General features: G+C 35.9%; 1 protein-coding gene across 1 annotated transcript in view; it reads left to right on the top strand.

Moving 5' to 3' along the window:
- The window catches only part of LOC150097437 (glucose-induced degradation protein 8 homolog), a 96,758-nt gene extending 82,182 nt beyond the window's left edge, over positions 1 to 14,576 (top strand). Inside the window, exon 5 of the mRNA XM_090406795.1 lies at positions 13,132 to 14,576. Within this exon, the coding sequence (XP_090262921.1) occupies positions 13,132 to 13,308 (177 nt within the window). The 3' untranslated portion in view covers positions 13,309 to 14,576. The remainder of the gene's footprint in view (positions 1 to 13,131) is intronic.
- Positions 14,577 to 18,067: the final 3,491 nt, after the last annotated feature.

The following is an 18,067-nucleotide window of genomic DNA, read 5'->3' as shown; positions in this document are numbered from 1 at the left end:
AATAGATAGATTTTAAGAACATTTAGTGACATTAATATGTTTACATACCCCTGTGTGTAAACAAATTTTATAATCTTTTTGAGTACTAGTTGATGGATTTCTTCATTTCAATTTATAAGAAATAGTTAAGCTAAATTTGTCTTTGTTTGACCCCCTTTCGTAGAGAAAAAAAAAAATTATTAAAATAATAGTAATCACTTGTTTTTATTTTTCTTTGAAACCTTTTCTTTTTTTATTAATAAAAAACAGAATATTAATGTTGGAAGGATATATCTCAATTCATTGAAACACAGAGAATTAAGGGGGGGGGGACTGCAGTCCCATGTCCAGAAGGGACTGGCAATAGGTAGTGAAAAGGGTAGCTACATAAAATCATTAAAATCATTTATTATGCAAGTGTTATTAAATATATGATTCATGTTATATAATTACTCACAAAAAATTAACTTTATCATAGGTTATTTTATCTTGTCAGAGTAACATATCACATTCCCAGTATCATATAGCTATTCAAGTAAGCAACAAAAGGTATATACCAAAGGTTGGTTAACATAAAATATATATATACACTATGGTCATGGACATTCCTATAGGCAGGGTGCATTGTGCCATGTAACGGGTCACATGTTTGCTGTTTGTAGCAGTTATAAATTGGAGGAATATGATGCTCCCAAATCAGTGCAACTAGGTGAAAGGGCTACAAGAAGGGAACTGACAGAGTTTGAAAGAGGCATTGTGATAAGATGCCATGTTGCAGGCTTATCTGTTTGGCACATTGTTGACAAATTGGGCCATCCCTGATCAACAATCAGTAGTACCATACTGAGATGGAAGCACAGGGAGCCAAACTCCAAGTGCTACCTGCAATGAATGATCTGCCACACTCACCGAACATAATTGTAGGGTGCTACAAAGGATAGTATATATAAAATCCGCCATTCATCTGCTAACACACTGAATTTGGAGTTCACTGAATTCATGTTCCATTGATTGGAACATGAATATGCACAAAAACATTCAGAACCGAATCTGACAACATGAGTTTCCATGATAGGACTGCAATATGCAAGCTGCACGTTACCTGAACCACCATGCAGCATTGTCTTCAGTGGTGCAAAAAAGTGTGTACAGTGGGATGTGGAAGCTTTTGAAAAGCTGTGTTATGGTGCAACAAATCATGCTATACCCTCTATAGATGAATGTGGATGTGGCAGATGCCAGGTGAACATCTCTCACCAGAGCGTGTAACCCAAATATGAAATTTGGAGGTAGCAATGTGATGGTGTGCTTAATTTTATTGGTTTGGCCTCTGAGCTCTGTTTGTGGTGCCATGAATATTGAACACTCTGGACAGTGCAATGCTTCCTACTTTGTGGCGTTTCAACAGAACTGGCCATTGTCTCTTTCAGCAAGACACCATGTCATAAGGCTGCTGCTGTAACTGTGGTTTGTAGACATGAACATCACACTTGACTGGGCTCCACAGAACCCTGATCTCTGCCTTATTTGAACATCTGTAAGATGAACTGGAGCATTGGATGAGGTCAAGGGACATTTGCCCCCCACAACAGTCCAGGAGTTTACTACATGTCTACAAGAAGAATGGTCCAAAATTCCGATTGATTGTTGTTGTACATTTGTGGAAAGGATGCTCCATAGTGTTGCTGAAGTCCAATCGACTCCTGATCAACAATTTTGCTCCAAATTAATCTGTTATATGTCAAGGCTCCAACATTATCAGATCTTATATTTCTGTCTTCCAAGATACTTTTTTTTCTGTATCAGTCTGCCTACATCTTTTTTATTTTTCCTGCCTGCCTGGCAAAGAATGCTTGTTTTGCTATTCTTTCCTCTCCTATTTTGCATACATGATCATACCACCTGAGATTAGCTTTGCTAACACATTCCTGAATGTTAACAATGGCAAATTCTTTCCCAATATCCTAATTTTTAATATTATACTGTCATTTATGCCATCTGTTCATTCCTCTAATCTTTCTCGGAACTCTCATATTTGTGGTCTCCAGTCTTTGATCATGTGTTTTATTTCTAATCCAGCTCTCAGATCTGTAAGTTAAAATACATAAGTTAGAAAGTCTTGTATACATCTAATTCACTGTTCTGACTAATTTTTCTCTTACTGTATATAAAAATTTCAGCTGGTTTCTCACCAGGCCAGCTTTACTAATTCTGTCATCTATTTCGATATTTAATTTGCCATCTTCGCTAAAAATTGTCTAAATAGCTGAAATGTTTTACTTGTTATATATGTTCTCCATCCATAAATACGGCTGATGTTTTTAATGTTTCTGCCTATTTTCAGTGTCTGTTTTTTTTATTGTTAATGTTCATACAAAATTTATTACAAGTTATTCAATTTAGTCAGGTAATCTTGTAGGTTTGTACTGGGTTTATAAATATAGCCTTCCCATGACTTATTTAGCTAGCTTCACAGATCGCTTCTCTTTTTTTACATTTTTCTCCATATTCTCTAAGAACACAACCTGACTTACTTGCCACTAACTTTTGATATGTTTTCTTCTTTTCCTCGACTGCCTCATTAACTTCCTGAGTCTGATTTTTCTATCCTTGCAGATTATCTCACCACATACCTCTCTGGCTGAATCAATGTTTTCTTCTTAGTACTCCACAGATATTTTTACCACTGCTTTTATAAAAGCTCATTACCTTCATGGGATATACTGTATTTGCCAGCATATAAGACACACTTTTTATCTTTGAAAATAGGTCTGAAAAACAGGGTGCATCCTATATGCCGATACTCAGTTTTTTATTACTTTCATTTCTGGAAATTTTCTCTGTTCCAAGTTATGCGATTTCTTTCTTACTTCCTTGCGGTGTGTGAGAGCATTTTAGTTACGTATAGTTCAGTGGATGCACATGCGCTGTCATCGACGATCACAGCTGTGTTCCTGTTCGTTTAAACTTTCCACTTGTTGTCGCGGTTGTTGTGAACGGTGATAAATTTCTGCCGTTAAATTTTCTCTAAATTTCTTGGCAAATTATGGCTGAAAAACGTCTGCATTGCTACAATGTTGCATACAAGCTACGTGTTATTGGTGTGCTAAAGAACATGGAAACAGGGCTGCAGAGAGGCATTTCGGGCCACCCCCAACTGAAAAAATTATAAGAACTTGGCAGAATCATTTCGTTTTGGTTTGGTTTTTTTTTTACTCCTTCTCCTAGGTAAGCAAAACAGTTAAGTTTGTGCCTGAATGTAGTTCAAGTCTAAAGGTAGTGCAAAGCTCTGATCACTATTCTCACTAAGAGATGTATACTGTTATACATTATGGGTGTGGGGGGGGGTCACTACCCAGACCGGTTTCAACCTTTTTTGAGGTCTCCTCAGTGAGTAGCTAGACCCTGAAATACCAAGGTTTTTAGTAATACAGAACCTTATCAACTTTACCTATACAAGGTGCTTTTACTTTGAATAAGAAACTCTGGATGAGATAAAGATGTGAAAAGTTTTTTTACCTTGGGGATAATATATATTAAGAATACCAAGTCATTTTATAAACTTGGTTTTTTTACTCCTTCTCCCAAGTACTACCTTTTATTAAAATTTAAACCTTTTATTTAAAATTACTTGGTATCCTTAATATATATTATCCCCAAGGTAAAAAACTTCTCTCTCTCTCTCTCTCACACACACACACACAGGAGAATCACTGCTCCTCTAGTTTTGGTTTTCCTGTACTGAAAGTTACAATACCCGAGTTCATTCCTACCAAAAAATGGTACGATTGAACTCAGATATTGTAACTTTTGGTTCTTTTTTTCTATATTAGTGGAAATCCTGTAAACCCTGTCATGTCAGAAACAGATGATGCCTATTTTTTTGCGCTGGGTGGTGAATGGAGGTGCCACGTACATGACGTTGTGTGTGTTGGTTTCTTATAGACTGAGAAATTGAGTGTGTTTTGTTCAGATAGCTCAACTAGTGCATCCAAAAACAGTAAAGACCAGTTTCCTGATGAGGGAGAGAGGAAAGCCCACTGCTAATCTGTCCTTTTGTTCAAAATATTCATCTTGGAATTTGAGAAATGTGCTATTGATGCAGTGGCTAAATAGATCCACTGTCTGGTAGATAGAGGTCTTGCAATATTTATATGGTCTGTTCTTGGTATCCTTAATATATATTACTTCTGGTACATTGGCGAACATTACTCTTGGTACATACTTGGTAATATACTCTTGGTATATTACTCTTGGTACATTGGCGAACAGATTTACTGTGTCCAAGCCAAGCTTGCAAGTATATAAGTAGGAACCATTGTGATGTCTTTGATGTTTTTCATGAGTATATTGTATTTTTACGTAACAGGATGTTTGGCTGGTGTAAAGACTAAGTAGGTTTGCTAGATATTTCGATAACAAAGAATTTGAGAGAGCATCTTGCATCAACAGTATGTCTCAATGGCAAGTCCTGTTTATGTAACTTAGGGACTTCATATATTCTTGGAACCAGTGTGTGTGTGTCTTTTCTGAAGTTTCAATTTTGCAATCTTACCTAATAAGATTCCAAAATTTGATATTATGGCAAGTGTAGAAAGAACCCTTCAAAGGATTCTGAGACTTCTGCAGGTTTTCTTCAAATCCAAACAGCCTCCATACTTTTACAAGCAACAACCTACTAATAATCTTAAAAAATATAATGAAAGTTTTAAAAACATGAAAAAAGATAAAAACATTGCAGCACTGAAAGATGACTCAACAGTAACATTGAACTCAGCAGAATAGCTAGTACAAGTGCTTTCTTCCACTCCACTGTCACTGGGATCCAATGTCCTACAGCCCTGTTTGCTGTGTGGTATGACTGTGGACATCCAGGCAGGGTATTCCTAGTAGTCTTGCACTACTGTGTCCTCTGCTTTGACAAGTCCTAAATGGTCCTGCCTTGCCTGCAAGTGTCAATAGTGTTATAGTAAGTCTCTTACTCCATTGTCTGGGGATCAGGAGCCATTGCTTGCTGTGGTGGTGGTATAGTCCAGAGTAGCTCTGGCATTCCACTTTTGAACACAGTCATTGCTTACCAGTCAGTGGGCACTTATGTTTGGCTCTGTGGGGAATTCTGATGCCAAACCAAAAACTTCTGGAGCATCAATTCTTTATCCTGAAATGTTTCAGGGACACTAACAAGATTCTAATCAAGTACTGATACCATAGATACAGCATTTACTAACAAAGTAAGAAACAAAAGATATAAGATACCAGTATAAAGTACTTCTGGTCATCCAAGCAACTGGTGAAAAGTCAATAGGGAAAATGTCACCCTTTATCAGAAGGGTTTAGAACTTTAAGAAACCTACGTTATGGTGATGTTGTGTCTTTGTGGAAACATCATATCTGCATTGAAATATCATACTGCGTCATTTTGAGGAACTGCTGAGAGCAGTTCCTCAAAATGGGTGGAATGCCAATCACAGTCTTCTTCCTCTACGCATTTATCCCGCTTCCAATGCAGGGTCCGCATGTTACATTTTTGATGCGACTTTTTGTTTGACATAGCTAAGTTGGCCGGTTTGCTTGCTTGCGGGATGAAACCCCCAGATAAACTGGGGGGGAGGACCCTGCTGTCCACGCCCAAGACCGGCTAACTTGGCTATGGCTGAGGAAGATCCTTAATCTCCTCGCGTCGTAGACTGGAATCGAAAACCTAGGATACTCCTTCCACAGGCATATGGTTGCGAAGCGCATAGCCATTAGGCTAACTGTGTGGACTGGAATGCCAATCACAGTAATACCTCATAAAATCAATTCTTGTAGAGTAGTGATATAGAATGGGATCTATTTGATGTTCTTGATAAGGATAATTGTTTAGAGCTTAATGATCAGGGAATGACAGGTGTGAAGGTGCATCCTGATACATTGGGATGTTACCCCAGGAATATCGTCCTTACTTTTGATACACCTAAGCCTTCAGCATTTATAACAGCAGAGTATTTCAATGGGGTGCTTAAGGGTCAAAGCTGTATAACTGAGAGGAGACCTCCACATAGCCTTTAAAGGAATGCGGAGAACTGACCAGGGCTTCTGACCTAATGTCCAATCCTCACCTTCTCGTGGTGCACCCTGTTGGGTATCTACTTGGATACTGAACGGACGAGGATGGGCTGGCAATTTGGGATTTAGCCGACCAAATTGTATTCTTATTGGTTAAACCAAAACATTGAATGATGGTACAACATGACAAAATTTCATGCCGGCTGGGGCGTCGCCCGGTTAAACAAGGCCCCCGTTGTTTTCGCCAGGGAACCAGGGCAAACAGCGAAAAGTCAGCTACTGGAACAAATCTGAAAATAAACCCCAACTCAACATCACCAGAGTTAAAGATCGGTACTATCAACGTAAGAAGCCTGAATGGCAAAGAAATGGAGCTAGCTGAGGAATTAGATAAGTACCAGATCGACATAATAGGGGTGACTGAAACAAAAAAGACCAAAACTGGTGAGATCTTTCTGAGCAATAAATACAAAATGTTATATTCAGGCAATGACAATCAAGGAAAAGGAGTAGCCATAGTATTCAACACAAAATACGAGGCTAATCTTCTTGAATGGCAGTCAGTCTCAAGTAGAGTAATGTGGGCAAATATGAGAATGGGGAACTGGACAATGAGACTTATTTGTGCCTATGGTCCCACAGAAGGTTTTACTAAGATAGAAGTGGAGGAATTTTTTGAGGGTTTAGAAAAAGCAACTGACACAATGAAAAATGAAAAGTTGGTCCTTGTTGGGGATCTAAATAGCAGAGTAGGAAATGATTGTAAGACATACAAAAATATTTTGGGAAAATTTGGAGAAAAGAGCAAAGCTAATAATAATGGCAAATATCTGTTGGATTTCTGCTCAGGACATGGACTGGTTATTACTAACACCATGTTCCAACATAAAAATGTGCACAAATTCACATGGAGAGAAGAGGCTAGGAATAAGAAAAGTCTCATTGACTATGTTATTGTTGATAGTGATGTTTTCTCCCTGGTGCAGGACACCAGATGTACATAGGATTTGAAATTGGAAGTGATCACTATTTAGTCTTGAGCAGTATAAAATTGAATTTCATATTGAAAAGAATAACATGTAAGAAAGTTTTAAAGCGAATAAAAGTTGAGCAACTCTCAGATGTGAGCTGTATACTAAAATACACAAAGATTATTGAAGAAAAAATGAAAGAGTTTGAGAACATGAATCAAACCTTGGAGATTCAGTGGCAAACTCTGAAGAAAACATTGATTGATTCTGCCAGAGAGGCATGTCGTGAGGTTGTCTGTAAGGATAAAAAAATCGGAACTCCCTGGTGGACACAGGAAGTTAAAGAGGCAGTGAAGGAAAAGAAGAAAGCATACCAAAAGTTCCTGTCAAATAAGTCAGCTTGTGCTCTTAGAGAATATAGAGACAAATGCAAGAATGCTAATCACTGTGTAAAACTAGCTAAACAAAAGTCATGGGAGGACTTTGGCAAGAATATAGAAAATAAATATCAAGAAGGTGGCAAAATATTCTGGAGGTTGTTGAAGAAGCTTAAGAATGGAGGAAAGAGTGCTATAAAAGGAATTAGAGATGACATGAAAATGGGAGAAAAAGATATATGCTTGAAGTATGGAGTAATTACTTTGAAAAACTGCTAAATGAAACAAGCAGTGATGACAGCAGTGGTAAAAAACACTGACCAGGCATGCAGTCAGGAATACATATCCATACTTGAAGTAGAAAAAGCCATCAAAAGCTTAAAATGTGGAAAGGCAGCAGGAGTAGATGATATTCGACCAGAAATGCTGAAGTATGGTGGTATGAGAGTCTTACAGTGGCTGCACTGCATAGTTCAGAAAGCCTGGACAGAGGGACGAATTCCCGATGATTGGAGTAGAGCTCTCATAGTACCCATATATAAAAAGGGAAATAAAACTGCATGTGAGAATTACAGAGGTATTTCCCTACTGAGTGTTCCTGCCAAGATCTATGCAAGTATACTTGAGAAACGGTTGAGAAGAATTGTGGAAGAAAAGCTTGGTGAAGAACAAGCTGGATTCAGGCCAATAGAGGCTGTCAGGATCAGATCTTCACTTTACGACAAATAGTCGAGAAAGCATGGGAATATAACAAAGATCTGTATTTAAGTTTTGTCGATCTGGAAAAGGCATATGACAAGGTGCCAAGAGAGAAGCTATTCAATACGCTGCAGTTATATGGTGTCAATGGGGCATTATATCAAGCAATACTTAGTCTTTATTTGAGTTGTAAGTCAGCAGTTAGAATTGAAGGAAGTACAGGAAGATGGTTTAATGTTAAATCTGGTGTGAGACAAGGATGTACATTATCCCCTCTGTTATTCATAATCTATATGGATCACATTATGAAGGAAAGTGGTATTAAACATGATATCAAAATTGGAGATGTTAATGTCAGCTCTTTGCTTTATGCAGATGATGTTATACTTCTAAATAAATCCGCTACAAGTCTGCAAGATTCTCTGACTAAATTGAATTGCTGTTGTAATAGATATGGTATGAAGGTCAGGAATAAAAAGACAAAGACAATGAAAATAGGCAGAATCATTGAAAATGTCAACTGTGTTGTGAATGGAGAACCTGTGGGACAAGTAAAACATTTCGGCTATTTAGGCACGATTTTTACTGAAGATGGTAAATTAAATATAGAAATAGACAACAGAATCAGCAAAGCTGGTATGGTGGGAAGTCAATTGAATAAATTCATATGGAATAAGAGAGAAATTAGTCGAAACACTAAATTAGCTGTATACAAGACAGTGTTCAAACCAGTTTTAACTTATGGATCTGAGAGCTGGGTCAGAAGTAAAACACTTGACCAAAGACTAGAGACCGCAGATATGAGAGTCCTGAGAAAGATTATAGGCGTGAACAGATGGCATCAATGGCAATATCATATTAAATATAAATAAACGCTGAGACATGGCAACTATTAGACAATATGATTAGCAACAGTTTTACCAAAACATTTAATCACAGCAAAAAGACACAAATTGATAAATTCAATATACTGTATGATAATCATAGCAACTGCAAACCGTCTCTACCAGATAACCAAGTGATAAATAACCTATCTAAACACGTTTTAAGTAAACCTGAGATCTCTATCCTCAAAAAAGGATTCAATTTTGCTTTAAAACCGATTGTTATTCCTAAAATAGAGTTCATCTGCAACTTAGAAAAAGCCTTCTCATTACTACCAGTTCCAATAGCTAATGACTTACGATTAAAAAGTGGCATAATGCTACTTTCAGCTCAGTCAAGATCTCCTAACACCAACTCTAACCAAATGGAAAGAAGAATGCTTCTCTAATTAAGGAATAATAAAGATATCATCATACTCAAAGCCGACAAAGGTAATAATACAGTTATTTTAAATACTTCAGATTATGAAGAAAAAATTAAAAATCTATTATCTGACAGGTCTGTATATGAAGTTCTCAGTAGAGATCCTACCACTAAAAACCATAATGACACCAATGAATTATTACGTGGAATGAATAACTGGCCTATAGAAATTATAAAAAAACTAAAATCTATGCACCCACTTACTTCTAGATTGTATGGCCTTCCAAAAATTCATAAAGAAGGTATACCATTACGCCCAATAGTTGATGGAATCTATTCTCCCACTTTCCAACTGTCAAAGTATCTTGCGAAGATTTTACAACAACACATTCACGTCTCTGATACTTATATTAAAATCTCAAAACATTTTATAGATAAAATAAAAAACATCCCTACTTTTGAAGAGGATATACTAGCAAGCCTGGACATCACATCTCTGTTTACTAACATTCCAGTGTTTGACGTCATCAACATCTTAGACAACTTATTCCCAAAAAACATCACTACTTTGTTCAATCACTGTTTAACTTCTAACTATTTTATTTGGCAAAAAACGATCTACAAACAACTCACTGGATTGGCTATGGGCAGCCCCCTATCACTTGCTTGTGCTGACTTATTCATGGAAGATCCAGAGAAAAAAATATTAACCCAGATCATTCCAAAACCGAAAACTTGGTACAGATATGTAGATGACATCTTTATCATATGGGATCATACGAAAGAAGAACTAATGAATTACCTCAACCAAATCAGTAGTTTCCACAATACCATCAAATTCACATTAGAAATGGAAAAAGATAAACTGCCATTCCTTGACATTTTAATAAAGAAACAATCCAATAATAGTATCAACCTATCTGTATACCGAAAACCTACAAATACTGGACATTACCTCCATTTCAACTCAGCTCATCACATAGCTCAGAAACTTTTCATTATCCATAGTCTCAAGAAAAGAGCTATACAGTATACGACAGACAAGGATGACCTACTAACGGAATTAACCACAATATCCAGAGAACTTTCTTTAAATGGTTACCCAAAAAGACTCTATAACAAGATTCTCTTTACTGATATACCACATCAACAACGTGATGACGTCCAATACATCAGTACAATTACAATTCCTTTTGTATTAGCTAATCTTTTAAAACCACATAAGATCAGAGTGGCATTCAAACCAATCAACACTATTCGGAAATTTTTAAGATCACCGAAAGATCCTCACCCATTCTACAAGTACTCTGGAGTATATAATATACCTTGCTCATGTGGTATTAGTTACGTAGGTCAGATCTCTAGAAGCTTTGAAACAAGAAAGAAAGAACACATAGGATATGTCAGAAATAACAGACAAGGCATTTCAGGCCTTTCATGCCACTTTGCCTCTACTAACCATCATATTGAGTGGGATAAGAGCCTTATGCCATACATAGAAGATAACTACCATTCAAGAACCTTTAAAGAAGCAGCTACAGTCGCCCGTAAAACTGAAAACCTAAACAAGAATCAAGGTCTAATTTTACCAGAAATTTGGAAAACTTTTATCAGATCATTAAACATCAAAGAAATGAACTTTCATAACAATTACGTAATGAGCCATAACGAATAAATCACGTTAACGAGACACGCACATTGTCACGCACAATACCAATTTTTGTATGAATTAGAATTATCAGTTATAACCTAGCCTGTAACCTTCATTTTAGCTTACTAGTTTGTATTCCCTGAATGCCAATAGAAAAAGATTGGCAAAACATGTAGGAGGATAAAATAAAGCTACTTGACAAAGATTATAAAAAAAGTGTAATAGTCTTATAATAAACTTAATAGCTTTCAAGCATGATAGGGTCCATCACTGAACAGCTTCCTCCCACTGTAGGGAATACTCTATATGTTGATGGCTTCACAATATAGTGTCACCTTTGTAACATGAGGGTTACTTTGGTAAGTAAGTGATAGTCTTTCTCTATGGACCCTTTGTACTGATTCAGATTTTCAGCAGATAAAATTTTGTGTACACTTTTGTGGAAAACACACTCTTCACTCAGATCCTGAATTAAGAATGGGACAAACTATTGTTCTAGTAGCAACAGAAACAAAGTTTTTGGGACTTATCTTTGACAGAAAACTTACATTCCTTGCATGCATTTGTCAACTAAGAGAAAAGTGCAATAGAGCATCAAATCTTGACTGATGTTCTAGAAGTTTATTAATAGATGTGTGCTATTCCTTTTGTGTATGCACATACATTGTTAAGTTTTTTTTTTTAATGCTATGTTAGGTTTAATTTCACATTGAAATCTTATACTAATAAATAAAAGTGAAGGGAAGACAACACACACAGCCAGCCTGGCTGGCTGAGTGGTTAGCATATCTGCTCCCCAGCCAAAAGGCTGCGGGGTTCGAATCCCGCCATGGCCATGGATTTATGTTTATATGTCCGTGGAAATACCAGTGGTGGTAGTCGGCGATAGATGGCGTTGGTGTAGTTGCAATCAGTTTTTGGAGTTTTGAGTGGTGGAGACAGAGTTGTAGAGTAGATGCCCTACCTCGATGAGTCTTTGGACTCCTTGGAGGTGACAAATAATAATAATAATATATATGTGTGTGTATAAAAGTAACACTTAATGGAAACTTTTATTTTTCAGCACACTAAATAAACAAGCCTTTTATGATTGGCAGTATAGGCATAAACACATTTTTCAGAAGATGTAAATAGGTGTCATCATCATTCTGTTTTTTAAGGTAGTGAGTGATTTTTGCACATAAACATGATTTGTAGTAACTTTTAAGACACAATATTGCATAATTTATTTTCAAAACAAAATGTTACCATACCAACAATATGGCTGTTATATTTAATATCAAAATTGTAAACAAAATGGAAGATATTTCACCTCAGCCTTCATACCTTTGAACTTATTGCAATATAGTTAATCTGAACCACTTCTATTACAGGGATGGAAATTAAAAAAGTGAAGAGTTGCAGGTATGTGTTCTTAAACAACTACTTACACAAAATAAACAAAAAGACATGCTAACACAACTGATGATGTTCATAACATTAGCTGTGATAGCATGTCTGATGCCAAAACATTAAATAGGCTGCTTTAAAATTTGTAATTTATGACGTAAGATACTCGGTTAATTAATATTTGGATAGTACCAAAAATTGCTGTATATCCTTGAAAGTACTTCCTTTCAGAAGTCAAACGTTTCTACTACATGAAAAGATCTTAAAGGAGTTGAGTATTTTACAACCTCAGATATCATTAATGACAGCAACTTTGGCATTTCTTTATTCACAAAATTTCTGAAGTCAGACTTTATTTTTGACTTGAAAAATGTATATCATGATCATATTCAGTGCATCATAAGTACTTTCTGAAACATAAACATAGTATTTGTCAGTGCACAAGTTTTATGTTGGCTTTGTTCCATGATATGGGTCTGACTTAATTTTCAAGGATTGATCAGCTCTTGAAAACAGTAGTACTAACTGAAGTAACACCTGCGTGTACCTTTTCGTCATTATTCTTTGGTGATTTTCAGAGTTCATTTTATATTTATGTGCATTGCATTTTTCAAAAGTACAAAAATGGCAAACAATGGTAATGTGATTTTTCTTAAGTGTTGATGTACATTGTCATCACACCAGAAAAACAAATTTTAGCTTAGATTTATTAAGAAATAAGCTTTCAAATTATATTAATTTTTATTTATTTCATTTTTTTAAATAACAGATTGCTAGTGAAGTTAATGCTGCCATCTTAGAGATGGAAAACAGGGAATCTACAACTCCTAAACTGGCTATTTTATTAAAACTGTTGCTCTGGGCTCAGGATGAGCTTGATAAGAAAAAAGTAAAATATCCTAAAATGACAGATCTTGCCCATGGTATTCTTGAAGATCCCAAATAAATATCTGTGTGAAATGAGTTATTTCTGATATGCATGAAAACAATTCAAAACATAACATTGGTGCCACCATCATTTGTGCCTCTATGTAGTGTAGTTCATAAGGATTATAACTTCTTGTTGCCATTTTCACTGCACATGGAGTACATTTTTTGTTGGCATTTATGGTGCAGAAATGACAATTAATCACTTCATTTTTTAAAGAAAATGGCATAATTTATTGTTTTTCATATATGTAAAAAAATGTGTAAATGTTATTCAATATTTGATTTCAGTATATTTGTTTCAAAACAGTACTTTAAAATCTTGCTATTTTGTTTCTTGGTGAACTATGCAACACAAAACAAAATAGCTGTGCGATCTTAAAAATAAAGCTTACATTTGAGAATTTTAATGTAGGCATACAAATTAGGTGTACATTTTAATAATTGTGATTAAATAATATTTCAAATATTTGTTGTATATGGCTGAATCAGAAATTAAGTAATGTAATAAGAATATTTAATCCAGAATTCATCTGGGAATTGTATTTGTATTCATATCAAACAGATTTTGTCATATTAAATGAGAAAAATTGTCATTACAATTTCCCTTCCAACACTATTGGCCCCATGTCCCCACCAGAATGTTACTATTAACAAGAGAACTGTGAAGAATTTGTTTTATATTATTTATACTTGAATTCTAGTTCATTATTAAGACACTGTCTGAGGGAGAAAACTAGTTTATTTTATTGAACCCACACGAGAGGAAGAATAACCTATAAGCACACATCAGTGCTGTGCATGCAGTATAGGTGAGGGTTGGTAAAGAAGTTTATATTTTTCTTGAAGAACTGCATGTTGTGACTGTTTTGGAATACTTCATGAGGAAGCAGTTCCTGAGAACAGAGGTAGAAGGTATAAGAGAGGAAGAGGAGAAGCAGGTTAAGCTTACTGAAAAGGGATGCTGGGCAGCTGTTTGTTTTAACAGGTCCAACACAAAGTGGAGGAATGATGGTTGCAAGGTTAGTGACCAGGAAGTACTTGTGAAACAGCAGAAACATTGCATCTGTGAGAGAAGTTGAAGTGAAAATTTTTAGGGTGGTTTCAAGTGCACCATCCTACATTTGTGAGCAGGATGGGATTAAAATTAGTATCTTCAGGAAGAGAATATGTAGTTATTTAGATGAGAAGTAGATGTGATTGATGCAGTGTATTTATGCATGATAATTCCTCCATTGTTGTAGCTCTTCTCCTGAAAGAGAAACATCAGTGAAATAAAAAATTATAAAAAAAATTGTTTGAAGTCTCCACTTTATTTCCACATAATTATTAAATGTAGTGTTCCTACCTCTCTTCAATACATTTTCTCTACACCAAAAAAGTTTTTCAGGTCAAAACCATTGTAGTAAAACTTCAGCTGTTTAAGGAGTTAACTTTTCACCTCCACTTTGAACTGCTTGTCATTTTTGAAATGGATACTCTTCAGATGTCTTCAATTTAAGAAATAAACAGATCTCTACTGGAGCCAAATCAACAATGCATAGATGCTGTTCCACAACTTCAGATCCAATTTTACTAGACAGCAATCACTATCCCATTGATTGGTGCTAACAGTCTGACTTACTCGGTGATTTTGCTTAATTATCAGATGAGATTTCTGCCCATGGGAATCAACACTTATGATTGGTCGTATCCTTGTAACCAATGGTGAATTTCATCAGCACAAGCTTTTTTTGTATGCTAAACTGCTTTATGGAAGTTAACGAGGTTCAGTGCCTCTTGCACTCTGGGAATGGACAAGCATTACTTTTGGAATGCAATGTATTTTTGACCTTAATGCTCATTTTCAATCTGTAAAATAGTTTTAATTTTTGGTGATAGATATATATTTTTTTAAAATTCAGTTTAAATTACTTTCTAACACTTTTAAAAATTATAACCGACAAGGAATGTAGAATCCAAAAAATGTATAAAGGTTGCACAACTACACTATAATGGTGTATAAAAAAAATCTGCTAACACCTTTTTATTCCCGTATAGGGAGTACGAGATGGCTCAACAAGTGCTGGCATCTCGTGGTCCCTAACACAATATATTTAATGTCTGAAATGTGTGGGTTCTACTGTCGATTTTTTTGAGTTTACGAGATGAAAAGTTTCTGGGAGAAAAAACCCGCTTGCTCATGCCAAAGATAGACTAACTCGGGAACCGGTTGAAAAAAATGCTTAGAAAAATTCACCGACTAGACTCAAAATCAAGTATTCCTTCAAGCGGCCAAGTGCTGTGATGTGCAGACGCTATCCACTGAGCTACACAGGCTGGCTATGGTGTATAACCATATTGTAAAAGAATATCAACATACAGAGGATATATAAATACATGCACATAAGGATTATTATTGTGTAATTCCCACTCACGAAGGTTGTAAAATACAGAGTACATTAGAACATGAGCTGGCAAAGAAGTTAATATTTTTTTTGTATTTTATTGTAATCCAGAAACTAACAATCATACCAGGCTCATAGTCATTTTAGTGACCAAACCCAAAAATTTTTCAAGCCACTTCAGTGCTGGATTTGCTGACTAAGGCATCAAGATTTTAGGGGCTGAACTTTTGTCTTATACTACTTGTGCTTGATAATTTTTTCTTCATAATTTTTAAGCATTACATAAAATTGTGAGGCCCAAATTATAATTTTACACCATGTCAGTTTCAGTTCCAGAGAAACATTGCAATCTCTGATGTGCATGTTTTTCGCTGATTTATTTTTATCATAAATTTGAAAACTTTCTCTCCTGCCATATCAACACATTATGCAGGCTACCTTCTGGTAGTTTTATTAGCGGCGAATTAAGCATGCCCAGTCACTCTTACATATTGATGTTACCGTTCTTTTCTTTTTTCTTTTTTTTTTTTTTTGTGTAGTGGTACTTAAAAAAAAATAATAATTTTCTTATTATAAAACAGTTCATAATACCACAGCCAGGGCTGTCGCCAGATTAGATTGTGCCCTGAGGCAAACAATTAAATATCACTCCTGATGGATTATAAGACAAAAATATAAGAAAAATCTCCAGTTGCTATTTTGTTTTTATTACAACAGAAACATTAATACAAAACAATTACATAATATTAATTAAATGTTTGCTCTACAGGGATAGTGCACAATAAAATGGTGTATAAGCTACGTCCGCCTCTATCGATATAGTTGCTAGACCAAACAATCTTTCTTGGTTCTTTGCTGTTCGCAAATAATTTTTAATCAGTTTAAGCTTGGAAAAATTTCTTTCCTCACTTGCTACACTAAGCGTAGCGATGGTGGCTACCGCAATATGGCTGAACGAGTGCCCTTATTAAGTTGCACTGTGAGGCAGACTGTCTATGCTACACACTGACCACAGCACATCTCTTTGAAAAGTAGGCCCTCATATTTCTATCTCAAGGCATTAATCCTACACTGACTTCAGACCTCCTGTAATGCCAATAAGTTTTGCATTCCACTTCCAATTATTATCCATCCTTAAATGGACTGTCCCCTAATTAGTCGTTTTAGGCAATTTAATGCAGCTGGCTTGCCATTCCTCTTCTTCATCCCTCTACAGGTACATATTTTGTGTAGATAGCTTGTTCAGTGGGTTGGTTTCCTAGTTTTGAGGGATAAAACTTTTTAGAAGAAAAAAGCCACCTCATACTGAATGATGAAACTCATCTCTCACCTAAGACCAACACATTCATGCCAGTGATGGATTTCAAACCAGCAAACCCCCATCCCCTCCCCTTAGAATCTCTTCATCTTCAATGAATAAAAATCTCTATTCCATTCCAGCAAATTCAGTTTTATCTATATTGCTCTCCTAAAGCCATCGATTATGTTGCTTTCTCCAATTCTCAAAAAAAATTCTGACACTGAGGTTATTTGCTTGAATATTTTCATATTCATAACTTTTGTCTTTCTTTTTTCCAGCTGTACTGATCAGAAGAGTGCTGAGACCAAACATCTCAAACAAGTTACATATCTACTGGATGACAAACGAACCCTAATCAGTTTTCAAAAAATTTAGTATCCAACAACTACTGACCATTCTTTCTATGTACAGTGTAAATGCCTTTTGTGTCCTAATTCAGATGAAAACAGTATTTTTAAAGAAGAAATCAGTACTATTTATTCCTCACTTTAGAGCTCTCATTCATGCGTTGTCTTATTGTTTGACAACCCATGAAGCCGTGTGGAAGTGGCATTTGCATCCATAGTGCTAGGCCACCCGAAGAACTCAGTTTGAATGTAGTCACTGACTAGAGGGACTTTTTCTAACCCTTTCTTTGACTGGTTCACGAGTTAGTCGATCTCGGGAACAGCAAGCAGATTTTTTGTCCCATAATCTCAAGAAAATCGACTGTGGAATAGACTGTGCCACAGTTAGGGACCATGAGATGTTAGCTCTTGTCTGCCAACTCACTTCATGAGATGCCGTTTGTAATTAGTGAGTCATGAGCCAGCTATCTCCAATTTGCTACCAGCGAAGATTGAACTTCTTCATAGTCTCCTAAAGTTAGGTGGGATAAATCAGTGGATTTATTAATTTTTTTATTTTTTTTTTCACAGATCCTCTGTCCCTGAAAAACAACTTACACTGAGTGGGACCTCCCTTTTCCCTTAAATTGGTCTGTTCTCTGACATTGATTCATCTAAAACATTCCTCTGGGATGTTTATCCAAGCTCTTACAATGGTATCACCCAGTTGCAGATTAGATGATGACCCTTGCTTCTGCTGCAGAC

The sequence above is a fragment of the Typopeltis vanoorti genome, chromosome 17, assembly GCF_054136105.1.
Source record: "Typopeltis vanoorti isolate ZY-2024b chromosome 17, IOZ_Tvanoo_1.0, whole genome shotgun sequence".
NCBI classification, from domain to species: domain Eukaryota; kingdom Metazoa; phylum Arthropoda; class Arachnida; order Uropygi; family Thelyphonidae; genus Typopeltis; species Typopeltis vanoorti.
Note: the sequence above shows the minus strand (reverse complement) of the source record. Positions and strands in the feature narration are given on the sequence as shown.